General features: G+C 43.1%; 6 protein-coding genes across 18 annotated transcripts; 5 read left to right on the forward strand and 1 right to left on the reverse strand.

The window, feature by feature from the left end:
• Positions 1–1,227: 1,227 nt before the first annotated feature.
• LOC133392154 (uncharacterized) lies at positions 1,228–2,215 on the forward strand. The gene is made up of 2 exons (XM_061651016.1): positions 1,228–1,243; positions 1,295–2,215. Exons 1-2 carry the CDS (start codon positions 1,228–1,230, stop codon positions 1,720–1,722), a joined length of 444 nt encoding a protein of 147 aa, XP_061507000.1. The 3' UTR covers positions 1,723–2,215.
• Positions 2,216–2,262: 47 nt separating this feature from the next.
• LOC1274696 (retinal guanylyl cyclase 1) lies at positions 2,263–4,609 on the forward strand. Of its 3 annotated transcripts, none has more exons than XM_061652758.1 (3): positions 2,263–2,303; positions 2,506–3,671; positions 3,749–4,605. In XM_061652758.1, the coding sequence occupies exons 1-3, from the start codon at positions 2,299–2,301 to the stop codon at positions 3,967–3,969; spliced, it is 1,392 nt and encodes a 463-aa protein (XP_061508742.1). In that variant the 5' UTR covers positions 2,263–2,298; the 3' UTR covers positions 3,970–4,605. The 3 variants fall into 3 exon arrangements, with proteins under 3 accessions (XP_061508742.1, XP_061508741.1, XP_061508740.1); XM_061652757.1 differs by lacking the exon at positions 2,263–2,303 and adding an exon at positions 2,319–2,411 and having other exon boundaries at positions 3,749–4,607; XM_061652756.1 differs by lacking the exon at positions 2,263–2,303 and having other exon boundaries at positions 2,422–3,671; positions 3,749–4,609.
• Positions 4,610–5,892: 1,283 nt separating this feature from the next.
• LOC1274697 (protein Peter pan) lies at positions 5,893–7,590 on the forward strand. The gene is made up of 2 exons (XM_313854.6): positions 5,893–6,709; positions 6,772–7,590. Exons 1-2 carry the CDS (start codon positions 6,003–6,005, stop codon positions 7,550–7,552), a joined length of 1,488 nt encoding a protein of 495 aa, XP_313854.4. The 5' UTR covers positions 5,893–6,002; the 3' UTR covers positions 7,553–7,590.
• LOC1274698 (WD repeat-containing protein 36) lies at positions 7,571–10,736 on the reverse strand. The gene is made up of 2 exons (XM_313855.5): positions 9,360–10,736; positions 7,571–9,279 (listed from the first exon to the last, which is right to left on the reverse strand). The coding sequence occupies exons 1-2, from the start codon at positions 10,462–10,464 to the stop codon at positions 7,610–7,612; spliced, it is 2,775 nt and encodes a 924-aa protein (XP_313855.4). The 5' UTR covers positions 10,465–10,736; the 3' UTR covers positions 7,571–7,609.
• A 76-nt stretch (positions 10,737–10,812) lies between these two features.
• LOC1274699 (nucleoporin Ndc1) lies at positions 10,813–13,108 on the forward strand. Its single transcript, XM_313856.6, has 2 exons — positions 10,813–10,955; positions 11,035–13,108. The coding sequence occupies exon 2, from the start codon at positions 11,057–11,059 to the stop codon at positions 12,797–12,799; it is 1,743 nt and encodes a 580-aa protein (XP_313856.6). The 5' UTR covers positions 10,813–10,955; positions 11,035–11,056; the 3' UTR covers positions 12,800–13,108.
• An 812-nt stretch (positions 13,109–13,920) lies between these two features.
• LOC1274700 (ras-related protein Rab-11A) lies at positions 13,921–18,430 on the forward strand. Of its 11 annotated transcripts, none has more exons than XM_003436794.2 (5): positions 13,921–14,060; positions 15,443–15,617; positions 16,678–16,799; positions 16,866–17,214; positions 17,302–18,430. In XM_003436794.2, the coding sequence occupies exons 2-5, from the start codon at positions 15,578–15,580 to the stop codon at positions 17,436–17,438; spliced, it is 648 nt and encodes a 215-aa protein (XP_003436842.1). In that variant the 5' UTR covers positions 13,921–14,060; positions 15,443–15,577; the 3' UTR covers positions 17,439–18,430. The 11 variants fall into 11 exon arrangements, with proteins under 11 accessions (XP_003436842.1, XP_003436840.1, XP_061508744.1 ...); XM_003436792.2 differs by having other exon boundaries at positions 14,016–14,191; XM_061652760.1 differs by having other exon boundaries at positions 14,016–14,151.
• The last annotated feature ends 1,168 nt before the right edge of the window (positions 18,431–19,598 follow it).

A 19,598-nucleotide genomic window follows, 5' to 3' on the forward strand; every position in this document is an offset into this window, starting at 1 on the left:
GACCGGCACGGATTTGTTTTCCGCCGGTAGCGCAATAATGAAAGCGCAAGAACGAATGCGTTTGCGGTTTGTCGTTTCCCGTTCTTATCAAACAGCATCCGGCTCTTTCTCTTTCACCTCCTGCCTCCCCCTTGTGACCCATACTGCTGACCGTTAATTGCGCGTAAAGGACCAATTATGTGGCTGTATTCGGTTACCTGTTTGCTAATGTAGCCAATTTATTCTGTACCGGTTCGGGTTGGGTTCGGCGAAAACAATAGAACAGCGACAAGCTTACCCCGTGCCCGTGCCGGTTGGTATGATTCACGTGCACAAAACCATCAGCCCTTCCCTTCCATTTCCCCAGCTCAGTAATCCGATATTCGGTTGTGCCATTCTGTCTCTTAAGGCGGGAAAAATCATCGTTGGGGATGATGCCGTTTTACAGGCACCAAAGAGCGGAAACGCCGCAGAGACAGGGGGCAGGGCAGCGCGGCTGGCGGTGACTCTGCACGAGCTCAAATGATAACATTATCTACTCCGCTACCGACTGCGATCGGCATCGGTAGTGCATCCTGTCGTGCCTGCCGGTTCCCGGTTTGGCAGTCTAATTAGTGACATCGCGTATCAAGCCGCGGCATGCCGGCACTGAAACCATTGCTCTCGGGCCTCTATCGGCTCCATCGGCGACGACGACGACGACGATGACGAACGGGACGAGAGCAAAGCTCCATGGCTCACGAATATGTATAAAAGCACGCGGTCGTGTCCTGCAGTGGTGTAGTTTCCATTCGTACGCCGCATAGTGAACGCCGCACGCTCGGATTCGTTGGCAGCATCCGGCCGACCGGCACTAGGAATTGATTATTTTCCGCCGGTTAATCTCACAGTGTGCAGCATTGTTTGTGTACGGATGTGATTGTGTGCGTCAGTGTTGGTGTGTGGGCACGGAGGGGTTGTCAGGCTTGTTTGTGACTGATCATTTATACATGTGTATGTAGAGAGTGGTACGGCCTTTATTTGTCTCTATTATTCTTCTCCAGTTCCGGTGAGTGGATTTCGTTTGCCCACGTGGATGCATCGCCATTTCGGAACAATTTATCGATGCTAACAATCAAACAGAAGGCAAACCCCACGTGTCTAGTGTTGTTAAAGCACACAAAAAAGGCTTTGGGAACACAGCAAAGCTAATGTTGTTTCTAGCGAATCGACCGAACGGTAAAACAAATGTTCACCAAGGACTCCACCATGGAAACAGTTGCCGGTTAGGCTAGCTGCTTTTAAATTCGCCCCGCGCCTGCCCCAGTACGCTGAGGCTGTGAAAATCGATTGATCCAGAATCAACCCCGGGCGGTGGTGGTATTACAATCATCTAGCACCACAAATCTCATACCATACCGCTGCACGAAGCTGGAGAGAACACAGGTGACCGTACATCCCCCACCGGACGAACCGGTCCTGAGCGAGAAGCCAATTGTTGGCCTCTACCCAACCGGCGGCGGTGGTGTTGCGGCAGGGCTCAAATCGAAAGGCCCGAGATGTCCCTTCGAGCTGGATCGTCTTGTCACTGGGGCGGTGGGCGGTGCTCCCGGCGAGCTGTCCCGGGCCCGGGACTTATCGCTAAAATCTTCTCCCTCCGTCGCGACCTCCACTTCGCGCCAGTCGACGTCCTGCTCGGACGTGGCCCTCGAACGGGAGGTGACGATGTACGGGTGCTTCAAATTCAACCCCAGTTCAAGGTGAGCCAGCATATTACGATTGGTAAACGTGTCACCACGCGTAAAATTCGGGTTAAATCGTGCTGGATAGAATACTGCCGACAAGTTATGCAGGCCCATGAGGTGGGTGGAGACACCACTCTTCCACCCAACAACGCACGTTTGACGTTGAATGCAATTTTCCCGCGTTTTTTTTTTTCATCTTGATGGGAACTTGCACTACAGATTGCACATTGCTCTCTTACACTCATATCTAATTATGTGTTCGAATTGGCGTTTGCGTCACGCACACACACTCACACCGAGCAAAGCATCGCCAAATTCAGAACAAATCAATTTTGTGATGCCTTGTTTCGGGCAGAATATTTAATGAAGATAGCGAGAATCACAAAGCGATTTAATTGCAGAATTCGTACACGTGTTTTTTTTAATTGAGATGAAATATTGCATTTCGTGGTTCCGTATGCTCAATATTGTACAAGTTTAACAGCTTTTGTACGTTATCATAAGTGATTACTACAATAAAAAAACACACAATTATTTTTTTTTTTTTTAAAAACTGCTACCGGCGGGCACTGCAAACCACACGCTGATAGCCGACATGAGGTGAATATGCTGCAATTGGCACGCGCCACACTCAATTCGCTTCAGGACCGTTTCACTAAAATTGTGTTTCGAAAAATTTTCAAGCAAAGCAAGGAATGTTATGCTTGGGTAATTTTTTGGCATAATTTTTGCGCTCACTCGAGCCATACCAAAGCTTGATGTTACTGTCCGTTTGTTTTGCTTATTTGTTCCTCTGTTTTAGAATCAAAACGCCCGAAAATGAAACCTTTACCGGGCTGGAATACTTCGAGCCGTACAATGCGCTTAACCGGTACGTAATCAATCAGATCGTGCGCAGTACCGGTACCTCGATTAGCTCAACCGTCTGGCGCCAGTTTGTGGTGTACAAAAATCTGATTGAAGCCATCGAAAGCATCAACATTGCTGCGATCCTAGTGCTGCAGTTCATTTGCAACGGTTATCTGGGATTGTCCGATTACGCTCAATTCATACGCCGCGATGCGGCCGCACTGGACTACATCGCTTCAGCGCAGAATTTCATGACCTCGCTCAGCATCATATCGGAGGCCGAGTTTAGTGTGATGCAGTACTGGCGCACGCAGGTGCTGATCAACATTTCCACCGGCTATCGCCGGGATGCGCTCGTAGAGTACTATCATTCGGTAACAACCGTGCTGAAGAATCTGCAAATGGTGCAGGACCAGATTCAGACCGACGTGAAGGAAACGATCCTGGAGGAGATCCAAAGTGCGCGAAGGCATCAGTCGATCTCGATCGGACTGGTGGTGGTTATCCTTATTATAAGTCCGATACTGGTGCTTATGATACGCGCAGCCACCAGCACGATACAGAACTATTCGACGAAGCTGATGGCCCGCACGATGGAGCTGCGCATGGAGAAGGGCAAGTCGGACCGTCTGCTCTACCAGATGTTGCCACCGGCCGTAGTGAAGCAGCTGAAGCAACAGCGCCAAGTGCCGGCAGAAACATTTGATGCAGTGACTATATTTTTCAGCGATATCGTAGGCTTCACCGACATCTCGGCTAGCAGCAGCGCGATGGAGGTGGTTATCATGCTCAATACACTGTACCGTTTGTTTGACTCGATCATACTGAAGTACGATGTGTACAAGGTGGAAACCATCGGAGACGCGTACATGGTTGTATCGGGACTGCCACAACGGAATGGGAATAGGCATGCCGGCGAAATTGCCATGATGTCGTTGGATTTGGTTTGTGGCATTTCGGGATTCACCATACCACATATGAAGAACAGAACCTTGGAAATTCGCGTCGGTATCAACACGGGACCGTGTGTGGCAGGGGTAGTCGGAACTACGATGCCAAGATATTGCCTGTTTGGGGACACCATAAACACTGCGTCCAGAATGGAGTCGACAGGGGAGCGTAAGTGTGCTAGCGTCGTTATACACTTTAATTCTACAAAAAAAATGCAATTCATCCTCTTAATTCTCTTGCTTCAGCTATGAAGATTCATATCTCAGAGAGCACCAAAGAGGTTTTAGACAAACTCGGAGGATTCAAGATCAAACTGCGAGGAACAGTTGACGTCAAGGGCAAGGGCACAATGCAGACTTTCTGGCTGACTGGCCACTCGATGTACGAACATCTTACGCCGGAAATGCTTATACCAATGTATAAGCAAAACGTAGTCACAGAACCTGATTTTCTTCAAATAATCTAGACTTTGATGGACAAACTGCACACTACTAAGCAATCCAGTTCGTTAATGTGATTAGCGAAACGATAGTTTAATAATTCATGATAAATTATTGTTCAATTCGAGCAAAATATGTTTGCATAGAAGTGCGAGCACCTAATATAGATCAAATCAATAAAGCGTATAAGAATAAATTTTGGCTAGTAGGATAAAATGGTAGAAAATGAGTGTTATAAAGAAAACATCATTTTATTCGTTGTTTTTTGAATAACATGTCAGCACTCTTTATTTAAGTCAAAACCACTAACACAACGCTCTGTGTAGAAATGCAAAACGCTACTTACTGTAAAAATAAATTCAACGAAAAATGTAAGTTTGTTATTTCTCGTAGATTCATGTAGATATCAAAGCAGATTTTGACATTAGGCCGTTAAATGAGTTAAAAAAAACTTTGGCGCACACAAAAATACACACCATCATACAACAAACATTCAAACACAGTCTGACAATTCTTTGTGATATGTTGAAAAGCATGTGTAAAAACTGAAATTTTATTTTGAAGCAAATACACTATTTGACAACTGTTGAAAAATATCTTGGATGCGTTGAATAATGATGTGCACATTCGAGAGTGACTTGGAAAACCCTGTATGTTGCCAACATGCGTACTTATCCGCAACATCTGAAAACCCTGGGGAAGTATTCCCCAAAGAGTTAATGAACTAAAGCTCTAATTGGCAAGCCGATTGATCATCCAGATCAACGATAGCGAATTCATTTGATCATTTGGAACAATGTGCTACCTAAAACTTCTTCTTCTACTTGGTGTAACGTTCTACACGGACATGCCGGCCTTTACAGGCTTTCGAGACTTATTCAGTATCACAGCATCCCGGTAGTCAGTTCTTGCTATGGGGGTATGGTCCATTCTAGACTTAAACCCATTTACACGCACACGTGTCATCCACACTGTCGCACATACTAAGGCGGAGTGTGTTAGCGCGCCGTTCGAGCAAGAGCTCTCGGCAGGGGCGCTCGGTGCGGCTGGTGTGCGTAACGGGAGTACGGGCCTTGTAATGTTTTAAAGTGTATTGTTAATTGTGTCTTTTTAGTTATTATCGTGTAATGTTATTATCAGTGTGAATAAAGAAGTATCGCCAAAGACATAACTTTTCGGATGAAACAGAAATATCGCCCAAGACAAGTAGCTCTGTTTGCAAAATTTAGCTACTTTTCCTCGCGCGAGACATTGGCGCTCTATGTGCATTTGAACGGTAAGTCAATAACTGCGTAAGTCGGAAGCAAGCTGTAATACATTTACAGGCGGTCCCCGAGATACACGGTTATTGGGGACCGAAAACGGCCGCAAAATACCGCGTATCTCGAATTTCCGCGTAAGTCGAATCTCGTGATTTCCAGCCAAAATATCACTAATTTTCGTGCAATTTTGCAAGTAGGGGGTGGTTTTAGCCACCAAATTAATTATTTGATATGTTTCTGATGAATTGAACAGTTCTAAACCTTTTTAAATGGTATTTTACATTCGATCAATACGGAAATTATTTGGTATTTCACAATGGATGTGTCAAATCAGTACAATTTGCTCAAAGAACTGTCAAATTTTGAAAACCGCGTATCTCCGAATCCGCGTATAAGAGGTACCGTGTATCTCGGGGACCGCCTGTAATCGAAAAGCTGCATTACCGAGGACAACAACCGTACTCTTCGAATGCTTAATTGAACAATGCTTGTTTGGCTCAAACAACCAAAACACATTTTCCGTTCATCTTCAAAAGGTGCAACGCTAATATTTAAATTGACTTTCATTCTCATTCATGCAAATTATTAGTTTTTAATTGGAATTACAAAGCATTTATTGCAGCAAACAAAAAATCAGTAAAATGTTTTTTTTCCCAACAAAACTGTCATCCTTCTGTCAATTGTCTTGCCCTTGAGGCGTCCGTAGTGTGCGATGTCAAATGAGCGTAGAAAACAATTCACACGTGTTTTGCCGGTAGAAGAGTTGTGTCGGAAAAGTTGTTAGTGAAAGCCCACTCATGAAAAAGAAAAGCCGAAAGCCTCAACACAAACGGAACCGCCCAAAGGTGGAAGCACCGGTTGAAGATGAACCTGCTGCGATTAAAAATGCTCCACACTCGTTCGTCATACGACGCGGAGAACGATGCTCATCGATTAGCAGACTGTCTCGTGATTTCCGCCGCATGATGGAACCTTTCACAGCATCGAACCTTCGTGAGAGACGCATCAACAAGGTGAAAGATTTTGTTCATTTGTCCGGATTCTTCCACGTTTCACACATGTGCGTATTTTCGCTATCGTCGCAAACACTGTCGCTCAAGATAATACGCATGCCGAAGGGCCCCACCCTGACGTTCAAGGTGTACCAGTACACTTTGGCAAAGGATGTTATTAGCAACTCGCGCAAGCAGTTTGTAGATGAAGAGTGCTTCAAAGCGGCCCCACTGGTCATATTGAACAGCTTCAGTGGAGAAGGGAAACATTTGAAGCTAATGGCTAGCACGTTTCAAAACATGTTTCCTCCGATTAATCTCTCCACGATAAAACTCTCGTCTCTGAAACGATGCGTACTGCTATCATACAACCCGGTAAGCAAATTGATCGATCTTCGACACTACTCTGTCACAGTAGTTCCGGTAAATTTGAATCGAGGAGTGAAGAAGCTTGTAACGCGCAACATACCAAACTTGGGAAAGTTTGAGGATATAGCTGATTTTGTCGAGAAGTAAGTTCAAAGAGTGCAGTTTGCGAACAAGCAAGTTAAACAATATTTTTTATACTTCACAGAGGACATCTTCTTTCGGAATCCGAAGCCGATGACGAGGAAGCACACGTTGTGCTAGCGCAGAATCTAAAGTGTGGAAATTTGGCCGAAAATCAATCATCTTTACGATTGCACGAGATTGGTCCTCGTATTACGATGCGGTTAATGAAGATAGAGGACGATCTTATGACGGGCGAAGTACTCTATCACGACTATATCGAAAAGGACGCGATCGAAGTGGAAGCTCTCCGCAAGAAGCGTGCTCAGCAGCGCCGACTAAAGGAGCAGCGCAAGCACAAGCAGGAAGAAAATTTGAAAAAGAAAGAAAACGACAAAAAGGAGCACCGTGCTAAGACGTCCAAGCAAGGCAAGAGCGGCGAAATAACGGAACAGGACAAGTTGCTGCTGAAAGATGCGGAGGAAGCTGTGGGCGATATATCGGATGAGGATGACCGCGAATACTATCGCAAGGAAATTGGCGACAATCCGGATGAAGAGTTGTTCGAATCGGCTGGAAGTGGCAACCGTAAACGACCGTTCATTCCGAAGGGATCAAACTATTCGCTTAAACCGAAAAAGCCTCGTATGGATAAGCGCAAACAGTACGAAGAAGACGACCGACTTGCCCGTCAGGACGGCAAGCGAAGAGGAAACGAAGGGAAGGATAAGAAAGGCAAGGCAGGGAAGTTTGCTAAAAAAGGGATGGGTGATGATTTTAGAGGGAAATCAAAGTATAATGGTGGCAAGAAAAACAATACTGGAGGAAAAAAGTCTGGTGGTAAGAAATCTTCGAAAAGAAAGTGAGTCCTAAATAAAGCTATATACCTTATGACACGGGGTAATCTAGAGTTGGTTTATTGTTCATCCGCTGAAATTTCGCAAATTACTTACAACACCCAACCCGTAAAGAAGTTTATCTTCCAATGCAGACCATTCCGCTTTCTGTGCATCCTCAATAGCGGGAAGCAGTTTGCTGAGCTGCTCGTTCTCGACAATCGTTCGGCCGTGCAATTTAAGGAAGAGGCTAAGGTAGCTTTGCGCCAGCTCAAACTCCTTTCTCTGCCCTAACATGTAGACGATCATATGCATGAAAGCGCCCATCACCGGAAGGCTGCCACTCCCACTATTGAACGGTGTCAGATTGCGTATCTCATAGTCAATCATGGACGGGCCAAGCTTCATTAGATGGTCTATCGCTTTACCGTACTCCTCCGTAGTGAGTGCCGCGTTTAACAGCCTTCCGAACGGGGTCAAATGATCTACCTGGTTAGATTCGATGATGCGCGATCCTCCTTCCGCGATTTTTCCACCAGCTGTCGTCGTTTTATCGCCGATTGTCGCTTGTAGATCGAATTCGAAATCCAGACCAGCCACGGTCGGCAGGAAGAATGGGGCTGATTTTGGTTTTTTCAGAGCTTGTCTTGGGCGGTTGCGCTTTTTAATGATATCCAAATTCAACAAATTCTGCCACCGAGATGCTGCCACATTGGACATGGTTATCAACTCACTAGATAGCTGGGGCGGTGAATTGTACTCGAGATTAATCTCTTCAAACACATCCTCCAGTTCATCAACTTCCATCTGCTTCGTGTTATATAGTGGGAAGCCAATTCCATCCTGCTGCTCATCGCATAAGGCGGTTGGCAAATCCAGCAATGGAGCATCGGACTCGGGCTTCAGTCCGCGCAGCGTGACATTCGTGAAAAGACTCTTGTTCGCCCAAAGGTTAATGCCTCGGTAGTCCACATGTGCTGTTGCCAGAAAATCGCCTGTCGGTGACATTGTGAGCGATGTGCACATGTGTGATACTCGGAAGTGATCGATCAGATAAGAAGAAGGAATATCCCACACTTTTACGACACAATCCTGAGCGGTTGTAATTAGCCAGCGGCTGTCGGGTGAAAAACAGGCGTCCGTTATGGTGCCACGATGTCCGTCGAACCGACGCACAATTACGCGAGTATCCAGATCCACTAGACGCAACGTGAAATCATCCAGTGCGACACAAAGGATAGCACTTTCCCGGTGCGTGCGAATAAGTGTTATGGGATCGCCCAAGTCCAACGTTTCGATCGGGGTTTTTACAACCGTCGTGTACGGTTGTTTGAAGCTCCAGAACTTTAACAGCCCGTCGGCTGCACCCGAAACAACCAACTGATTCAGATTGTCGCTCGACAAGCCCCGAATGTAGTCGTTATGAGCTGTTGGTGCACCATAACTAGCGCGATGAATGCCACTTTGTATATTGAAACGTTCCACGTGGCCGCTGGAGTAGCCGATGACGACAAAATTTCCACAATGACTCAAGCACAAACAGGTGGCCATTACACTGAAGTCCTTTTTGTGCTGTTTGTTTTGGAAAGCCTCCGGTACGAGATGAAGGTCGCCCATACGTCGTTTATCATATGACCATGTAGTCACTTGAACTAGACCTTGATGAAGAGCGGCGATGCTATCCCACTCTTTATCTCGCGTCACTTCCGATGTAAAGTAGCTGATGGGTGGCATACGGAAGGGATCTTCGGATTTCTCTGCAATCAGATAACGATAGTAACTTAATACTAGGCTGTTTTTCTCCTTTTCCATTCAATGGGCAACAAACAATACTTACTCTTTTGCTTCTTAGAAGCTTTTCTGTTATAGCTAGCCTTCCCTAAGCTGCAGTTTAACGTTTCAGCTACAGTGCTGAAAATTCTCAACGAAGAATCTTCACCCGCTGATACTATATTCCGACCGGATGCACCATGATATCGGATGCACGTGGGCGGTGCGGCATGACCTTCGCGGAAACGCAACAAACGTGCCCCACCATCGGACAGATCAAAAATCCACATTTTCAAAGAGTTGTCTGGCGAGCTCGTTACCAACAACGGTTCGTTAGGTAGAAAGTGAAGCCCGGTCACTGAATCATCGTGTGCCATCAGTGTCGATACGATGGTTTTTTCTTCCAAATCCCAAAACACAACCTGGCCGTTTGAACTGGCACTGGCCATGATGGCGGTACCATCGGTACGGAAGCTTATCGCTGTCACTGGTCCCCAGTCCTGGTGAACTTCCATCACCGGTTGATCGTACTGGATGTTGAGCAACACGATCCTTCCACTATGCAATCCTACGGCGATAACGTCCAGAGCGGGGGCTTGCTCCAGCTGCATTACTTTGCTATCGAAATCCGTAAATTTGTGCACCAATTTGCACGACTTCAAATTCCACAGCTGCAGTCCCCCCTGGGCGCTACCAAGCAAAATTTTGTTTTTATACGACGCTGGATGCACGATGGCCGATATTTCAAACGTGTGCGCCGCAAATGGGATCTCCAAGTACAGCTCCTGCGTGGACACGATCCATATCTTCAGCAGACTACTCTCATCCACTGATATGAGATGTTTGGCGAACGGCAACAGCAGACGTACCGGCTTCTCATGCCCGCGATACACTTTGCGCAGTTCCACGCTCGATCGCCATCCGTAGATGAGGTTGCCGGCGGCAACATACGTTAAGAACCCATCCGCGGCGATGGCAGTGATGTTGGCCGGATGAATTCGGCCAGTACGAATCAGACGAAAGCTGTTGCAGCCGTAAACGTGGAACGAACGTCCAACACAAGTGATCACAACATTCTCGCGCCTCTGGTCAATGTAGCGTACGTTGGGAGGTATATGATTGCTAACGTAGCCAAGGGCTCGGTTTGGTTGAAATAGATGGCTGCTATTCATGGTTCTATCTTACTTTTTTCGAAACAAATCGCACGCACGCCGATTCAATACATTCCGTAGCACAATAGCACGTGCACGACTGATTACAAAAACATTGTTGTCAGCTGTCAATTCAACGTGCCTAAGCAACAGTGGGACATCTACGATCACGGAAAAAATGAACGTTATTGCTTGGCAAACGCAACCATTATCAACAGCGTTAGTAAATAGAATAAAACTGAATAAAAACAATCCCTTAATCTGGAATGAGTCAAGCCAAACTCATAAAATTTAAAGTATTTCTCCCGATAGGGTGTCAATTCCGGAAAAATTAGAAACGTTTCATGTGTCTAAAATGTCATGTGTTCACAATCATGACCAGATAGTCGACCTTTGTTCCTTCCAAGCTAGCTTTCAATTCCTCGCGCCCTTTGTTGTTTTGCCCGGCGAAAAAGTATTCGAGTTTGGTTCTGGTATTTTTGTGCATTTACCCTTGAAATTAGGAAATAAAGGTAAATTAACAGTGAACGAAATGGTTACGGTTAACCAGAAGCTTGAAGTAATGTGCTCACACTCTTATTTGCTTCGTAGGTTAGATCGTTGCTGTCCGGAAATGGATCCGGTCGGATCGAAGGACTTGGCATTTCGTAAGATATGCACAGAACGCTTCGTAACATCGATATACTACTGCTTGTTGCAGCAGTATTTGCTGGTGACGATCTTTCTGCTGTTCATCAACTTTAGTATCCTGCATCCGATAAACTGGATCGTCGGAACCGTGCGACTGCTGGTATCGTTTTACCCATGGATCGCATCGGTTCCTTTGGCGATTGCGGTCGTCGTTCATGGAATAGTGCTTGCCAAGTCGTGTCTACTAGAGACTCGGTATCATTCAACGTACTGCCAGCAATTGTACCGGAATCTCATACAACGTTCGATACTCTTGCTTACCAATGGAACAATCGGTTGCTTGACGGCATGGCTATACACACGATTTCTGCGAGACGAGTACCGGCTTCTGTTCCTGCCCAGCGTACAAGACGATACTGTGTTCCTCAATGACCGTTTCGTATATCTGGTAATGAGTGGCGTGTTTGGTGGCTGTTACTTCTTCCTGCGGGAACAGCAAAACCCGGATGCCGTAGACTTCCCGATCATTCTGCTACCAAAAGTTGCTCAATACTGGAACAACCTTAGCAGTGTGTTAACCAAATCGATGCGAAAATCAGTGATTGGCATGTTTATCTACTTTAGCTTCTATTACACCTTCTCTTGTCTTTTCCGGCATAAGCTAGCTTCTGTTTTGGGAGGCGCGCGACTGCAGGAAGAATCGACGCTGTACAGCTTCTGCAGTATCGTGATGGATATTCGCTTGTTGGTGTATACTTGGTTGTTTTCGGCGCTCATATTAAGCAACATAAATTTGATGCACGTGTTGTTCGGTATTTTTCTTGCCGAGCCTCAAAACTTCCGCATTGAAACAAGCGCATTTCAGGCGAATGATGAGCCATTGCTTGCGGACGCACTAGCATATAAGCAAATTCCGATAGTACAGCAACTAGCGGTCGAGGATTTGTTTGCCATCGCCGAGGCACAGTGTTTGAATCGCCGAAAACAGCTGTTCTCATTAACAGTACCTGGTGGTCACCCAAACAACTGGCGAAAATTGTACGATGTGTGCATGAAATTGATCGGCGATTTTACCCAGGAGCTAGACCAATCAATCGGCGGTATTGAACTGAAGCCTGCACCACCAATGGTCCTAATGGGAGGCGTTTTGCGACCAACGGCATCGATGGATAAGGATCGGTTTCTAAAGAAACAATACAATCAAAACTTTGGCATCCGGAGCTTATCAACGCCAACGTTACCTGGCACGCCGTCCAGCGAAAGTAATAAACAGGAAGCGAAATCTGAAGGAAAGCGTGAGAGTAAGGCCATGCTTTTTGCATCGATGTTAAAGCGTATACCAGGCTACGATTTCTTGTTTACGGAGTCAAAATCAGCCAAAAGCCATTATCTGCTCTCTGTTCAATCGCAGCTGATAGTGAAAGTCGTTCAAAGTTTGGTAGCCATTGCAAGCCGTTCTCTCTACGAGGACTCGTACGGTGTCTTACAAAACGACTTGCCATGCATCGTTCATGCTTTACTGGAGCTGAAAAAGGTTGTCGATAAGATCGGTTCCATTAATCTGGATGTGAAGAAAGTCGATCGGAACTATATTGCTTTAAAAGGGGCCGTTAAGAAGAGCTTATATCGGTTTACCACGGCATTCGGACCGTATATCAAGCATCTTGTAATAGAACCAGAGGACATAAAAGCCCTGCAGGGGTTTGTAAACTTCCGTGAAGTTTGATTTAGCATAGGAATCTTCTTTCAGATGTCTAACAAAATGTCCCTGCTTAATCGAAGAATATGTCAAATGAAGTGTTGAACATAAAATGTATTATTTGTATGAAAAACTACAACATTGCATTGTATTTCTAAGCGTTTTAGAGAATTAGCACGGTGTGTAATGTGTATTGCATACTCGTAAAGATGGTTCATTACTTTGGCAGCAACTGAAAATGTATGATGTTATTATAATTGACAGTAAGAATTTGAACTTTTGCACATTTACAATTAATAAAATTATATCCATCTTCGTAAAAGATGGAAATCAATACGTAGAAGTCTTTAAAACAAACATTATACTAAAATTTACGTTAAAACCATTAACAATGTTTAATATATACTATGAGTGAAAAGTTTGAAAATGCATATGATTATAAATAAAATTAAAAAAGAAATCTATGTTATTTCACTGCTTCGGTGATGTAGAGATGTTTTTGTATGTCGTTTGCGACCGATATACGGATAATTTTTCAAATTTGAATCATAATAAAAGTTTCCTGTCCTACCCCTATTGACAGTGCATCGTAGTTTTTTTTCTGTAATTTTTACAATCGCCAGATTAGAAATTAATAGATTTTTTTGCAGTTACATCGTATTATTGAATGGTTGAAATTATATTCAGTATTTGTAGTGCGAATATAATCTGATGATTATAAATGAAAAAAAACTCCTTTTTAGTCGTGAAAACCTATTACAGGCGGTCCCCGAGATACACGGTACCTCTTATACGCGGATTCGGAGATACGCGGATTTCTAAATTTGACAGTTCTTTGAACAAATTGTACTGATTTGACACATCAATTGTAAATTGCTAAATAATTTCCGTTTTGATCGAATGTTAAAAACTATTTCAAAACGTTTAAAACTGTTATATTCCGTCATAATCATATCAAATAATTCATAAAGTGACTAAAACCGCCCCCTACTTTCAAAATTATACGAAAATTATTGATATTTTGGCTAAAAATCACGAGATTCGACTTACGCGGAAATTCGAGATACGCGGTATTTTGCGGCCGTTTTCGGTCCCCATTAACCGTGTATCTCGGGGACCGCCTGTATTTTCCTGTGCTGTGTTGTAGGAAGCATACGTCAATGCAAACATGTCAAAAATGCGTATATTATGCGACCCGGTTTCCTCTGAACTTAAACGTACGAGCAAGAGTGCCCAACACTACAAAAATTTGCGGGAGGAGAAAACGATACGTCGTTCATAAAAATCGGTAATATACAGAGCAAATTTGTGATAAATTATTCCACTGACCCATATCGTGCAATGAGAAAAGTTCATCTAGAACTGTGACAAGCAGTTAGGTTGTGTATTTTGAGTAACCTGCGTTGTACAGTATATCTCGTAATTGCTTTCTCTTCTCTGTGCGAAGTGGCTGCTTAAATGGGCAGACATTTTGTTTTTCGATGACCGTATTCTTTCCATCAGTGCGGTGAATGATGTTTCCTACGATGTCGTGAAATTTCCCCTAGAAGAACTAACCCACGGTAGAAAAATCTGTACGGGACAATCTCGTTGAACTTGTAATCGTCCCATACGAAGGGAAAACTACGATCTAAGCGTGTAAATTGATGGGCGTAGGGTTCATCGTCATAGGTTTGATTCGATCTTTGTCCCCTTTGCAGCAGATTGATGGCGTCAAATGGGCAGAAATGAGCTTATTATCAATGGCCGGAGGAAGTGCGTTCTCTGTAGTGTGTGATTCAAGATTAGATCATTTGTATGAATTATTCCTAGCCCTCATCGCCTTGACTGTGGTGAACTATATGCAAGTCAGTGGCGAAAGTTTACTTGACGTCCACGAATTCGAACACGTCCACTGCTGCTGCTGCTGCTGCTGCTGCAGTTGCCACGGCAAATTTTTTGCGACATCAAAAACTACTTGTACCAGAGTACCCCACGTCGCAGCCAAAACGAGAGTAAAGAGTGGAAGAAATTTCGTCTGCGTGAAACTCGCGGCTAATGGAAATCTATGTGTAAAAAGAGGAAATGGTTCACCACTAGGAGAAACAAGATATAATATTTTTTGTAGTTTCGATGTGAGTAAGGAATTTTGTCGAGAGCCACCATTGAAAAGGAACGAAATCGTCGGCAAATTGTATTTGTATTTCATGTGCCTATGATGAACTTCAATTGAAGCAAATAATTAAATGTGGCAGAGTCGCTGTGCACTTACCCGCGATTTGCAGTTCGTACGGAAGGAAACAAAATCGTAACTTTTTAGGCCCTTTTGTGGAAACGCAGTTGCACAAAAACAAAGTACCAGAAGGAGGAAGTGTTTCTTTGTGGTAGTGTAGGATAGCAATGATTCGGTATGTGTAGTGGTGGTGTTCATGTGCAAGGAGATGCAGTTCCTTTTCGGTTGTGTCCGTAGGGCTTTGTTATTAATTTTTGCTTCGTATATTCTCTTCAGTTCTGCTTTCCACTCGAGATTAACCTTCTGGAAAGTGCAACAGAATTTGGGGAATTTTTCTTGTGTAGTAGTTTTGTTCAAAGGCAGAATGGATGCGTGTTTTCTGTTCTGGTTTCATTTGCGAATGGTTCTTTAAAGTGCGTTCAAATTCCTTCTTCTAATATCTACATTCTCCTTGATAGGAAGAAGCAATTTAAGCAATAAAGAGGCAGACCGGTTAAAGCGCAGCTTGCTACGAGAGCTCTGTGTGAAAACAGTGCTTATACAAAGAAGATATCTAATATAGTGAAGAAAACATAAACCACAGCGGCGGCAGGATGGGCAATCGTGATGATGAATATGATTATTTATTCAAAGGTAAGCATGACTTCAGTCGTTTGTACATTTAGAATGTAAACCATTTCCATATTATTGTGAGTGATGATGATGATGATGATGATTACAAATCTAAAGGGCTAGTTTGTTTTGAATCCTTAAATTGTATGGTGTTCATGTATTCATTGTATTTGGGTGCGCACAGTGACCTTATTATACATTGCGAGTAAAATCGAAGCAAGTTGAGCAATGAAAGTGTCCATTTGAAGCTAGAGGTTTTTGGAATCGGTCGTTATGGGCGAGACAAAGGCCTGAACGGTTTGCAGCGATGTAGCGTAAAGCAGGATGGATGAATGAAGTGGATGATTTTTTTCTTCGTGTGCGCTTATCAACTGCTAATACATATGTGTGTATGAAAGAATGTTGAAACATGACATTTGACCAGCCAATGAACAATTATATCAAGGTCATTAGGGTCTCAGGCTTGTTAAATTTGGTCAACTTTGTTCGGGTTTCTTTAAAACGCTACTCACAACAAAGATGAGAGTAGTCAGTATGGTGGTAGAGCAATGGTTTCTATTTCACTATCGACTGTGTCATTCGGTAAACGTGGATGAATCATGATGATTCACCCAGCTCGGTTCGATAACAGGCCAGACACTGTAATGGCAAGTGTAACCAGTGGAATTGTAAAGGGGCGTCTACGTGGAATGACGCAAAGTGTAAAAAGGCCACACACCCGTAAAAATTTAGCCAAACGTGTGATAGCATTTGAAGTACAAATGAAAATTATGGTTGGTTTCGACAAAAGGTATTAGAAACATGTTCATGATCAAGTATATTGTATCTAAAAATTGTGAAAACAATTGAATATTATACAAAGAATCTTCTTATTCATGTGGAGCCATGTTGAAGGACATTTTAATAAGTTAGAAGGTATTAGACAGTGTTTTAATGCCTATTTATTTTTTTTTTAATATTAAGTAATTTTTTTTAGATGTGGCATTAGGAATAAATGTGGAATTGATGTAATATTTTTGTTCATAAATATTACACTTACTTTGTGAATAATAATTTATTGCTCTTTTTCGTCACTTACTAGTTGTACTGATCGGAGACTCGGGAGTCGGAAAAAGTAACCTGCTATCGAGATTTACTAGGAATGAGTTTAATCTTGAATCTAAATCAACCATAGGTGTGGAATTTGCTACTAGAAGTATAGAGGTATGTTAAACGTAAAGGTAAAATGTTAAACTATGTTGCTAATATGCTTTGTGTGATGTCTCGCAGGTCGATGGTAAAACTATTAAGGCCCAGATCTGGGATACTGCTGGACAGGAGCGCTATCGTGCGATAACTTCAGCGTACTATCGTGGTGCTGTGGGGGCTTTGCTCGTGTACGACATTGCGAAGCATTTGACCTACGAGAACGTCGAACGATGGCTTCGGGAGCTGCGTGATCATGCTGATCAAAATATTGTCATCATGCTTGTTGGAAACAAGAGTGATTTACGGCATCTGCGTGCCGTACCTACGGATGAGGCGAAGGGTTTCGCAGAACGCAACGGGCTCAGCTTCATTGAAACGTCAGCGTTGGACTCGACTAATGTCGAAACAGCATTCCAAAACATACTCACAGGTATGTGCAGTCAGTTCAACACTTTAGCCAGGTTGTTGTGATGGTATTGGGTAGGCATTAACGTAATTATGTCTTTTGCTTCTTCAGAGATCTACCGAATTGTGTCGCAAAAGCAAATCCGAGATCCGCCAGAAGGCAGCGTAATTAGACCGAACTTGGAAAACATCGACGTGAAGCCGACCAATCCGACGACTGATTCCGTGCGAAAACAATGCTGCCAGTGACCGCCGCAATCCGAAGAGACGTCCGTTCATGATGCTGTGTATTCAGTAATAACATCATCCAGCACTACTATTTCTATTACAACTACAGATAGTACTGCAAGCACTACTACTGCTACCGCCACCACGGTTACTACTGCATCTAATATTACAGAAAAAGCTAAAATTAATTACAATATTGCTCCAAATGAACCTATTACTACTACCACTACTACTACAACTACCACCACCGCCACGGCAAAGAAGGCATCAAACATGGGCACCATCCACAATGGCATTAATTCTAATATAGGTGATTGCTTCAACATTGAGATTTCCAGCTTCCATAGAAAGAAGCCACCGACAGTTGATGGTAACAATTACGCTGGAATGCTTTTAATTTGAAGCATAATTGTGCGTGTGTGTGTGTGCCAATATGCTGGAGCATTCCTTTCCTTTTTGGCTACATCATTACCCGGTGCATGATGGAAGTGTGTCACACTGTAGTGCATTTTTATAGAGACAAAATTAAGCAACAGTAAAGAAGAAGAGTTGATTATGTGTGCTTGTTTTTTCTACTTATTCCATTGTTTTTTTTTATTAATGCAACGTTTGATTGTCTTAGAGCATGGAGATTCTGGAAATAAAAAAAAATATATAGCGCTTTTTATTCCATAGATGCGACAAAGTGAACAGTAAAGCTATGCCAAAACACTGTGGACACTTCGTTTACTGTTACACACATGAGTGTGTTTCACACATTTCAGAATGCATGAATGATAAAAATCTGCCTACGACATTAGAGCGGTGTTGTAAGAACAAACAAGAATATGCATAACATAAAAAATATGTGATGAGTTTTAATCTCTCTTTTGCAAACGGAGAGGAGAGTTATGAAAGTGAACAACAATTAACAATAGAACAATGTTTTCTCTAAAATATTGATGAAGTGTATCAAATCATGTATATGACATATAAGGGAATCAAATACATGTTTCAACAGAATACCAGAAAAATATATAATATTATATAATTCTAGTGATGAGTGTCAGTCCCTTCGTGCTGCGAGCAAATCCATCTCGTAGTTGGTAGAGAGGTGAACAAATGCGCGCTACTTTCTTGGAGGGCCGAATCTCTTCTCACATGCTGCTGAGGAAGGATCTGTGTTCCATTGTAATAATAGCGCGCGTGCATTTGGTAGCAACCGTAACCGAGAATATCGTTTCGATGCGTTGATCATTGCTGATGTTATGAACATTGGATTACACCCATCTTGGCTTCGCAAGCGGTTAGTCGTGCAACGTACATCTTTATGCTTTTGTGTTATTTAACAAGCACATTTGATAGAGAAGATCCAGTTCAATAAAAAAATGAAACACCCAGCGGTAAATATGCGGACGATAGTTGATGTCAAAACAGGAAGCTTTGTTGTGTGATGGCTTAAAAAATCAAAACAGAAAAGGAACAGAAGTGTTTTAATATAAGAGAAATATCACTAGATAATGTTTTGTTTTCATTCAAAGTTCAAAATAAAGATGACGGATTAAGGATGAAAATGAAAAAAAACTTTGGTATTATTACACTTTCTGAATGTGGGCTGGTAATGGGCTATGTTCTGAAATATATAAGCGATGGCGTGTACTGCAGCGGCCGTCATGACGATTTTTTTTTTGTCCGAGATGTAGTAAGTAGTAAATATCCATCCCTATCAGTACAAATATAGAAAGAAAGAAGGGGATGGAAGGGCTGATGATGATGTTAAGGGCGGGTGAAGAAATGAATAGAGTTACATAGGTACCGTACTTTTCCAAATTCTAATATTGTATTTTCATATGAAATAGATCAGAACCAAAAATACCAACTTCCGAAAAAAGGATGATTACGGGGCTCTTCTAACTGTAGTATTATACAATTTGTTTGCTAAAGTTTTAGGAAAATCAGTCAATTCTTGAAAAAAGATACTACACGAGGTTTAATGCAATGAACTATATTAGAAATATTAGAAATGTTGAATGAGATCTTCTTCATCAGACCAGGTAGAGAGTAAACAGGAAGCAATTGACGGTTCAACATTCTGATATATGCCGGCTTAAGATATCTATTCCGGGATTTCATTTTATTTGAAACGAAATTTGTAGACTTTGCCTTCTATTGTGGCGTGTCCTATGTCTCACCAAATCATTT

The sequence above is a fragment of the Anopheles gambiae genome, chromosome 2, assembly GCF_943734735.2.
Source record: "Anopheles gambiae chromosome 2, idAnoGambNW_F1_1, whole genome shotgun sequence".
NCBI lineage: Eukaryota > Metazoa > Arthropoda > Insecta > Diptera > Culicidae > Anopheles > Anopheles gambiae.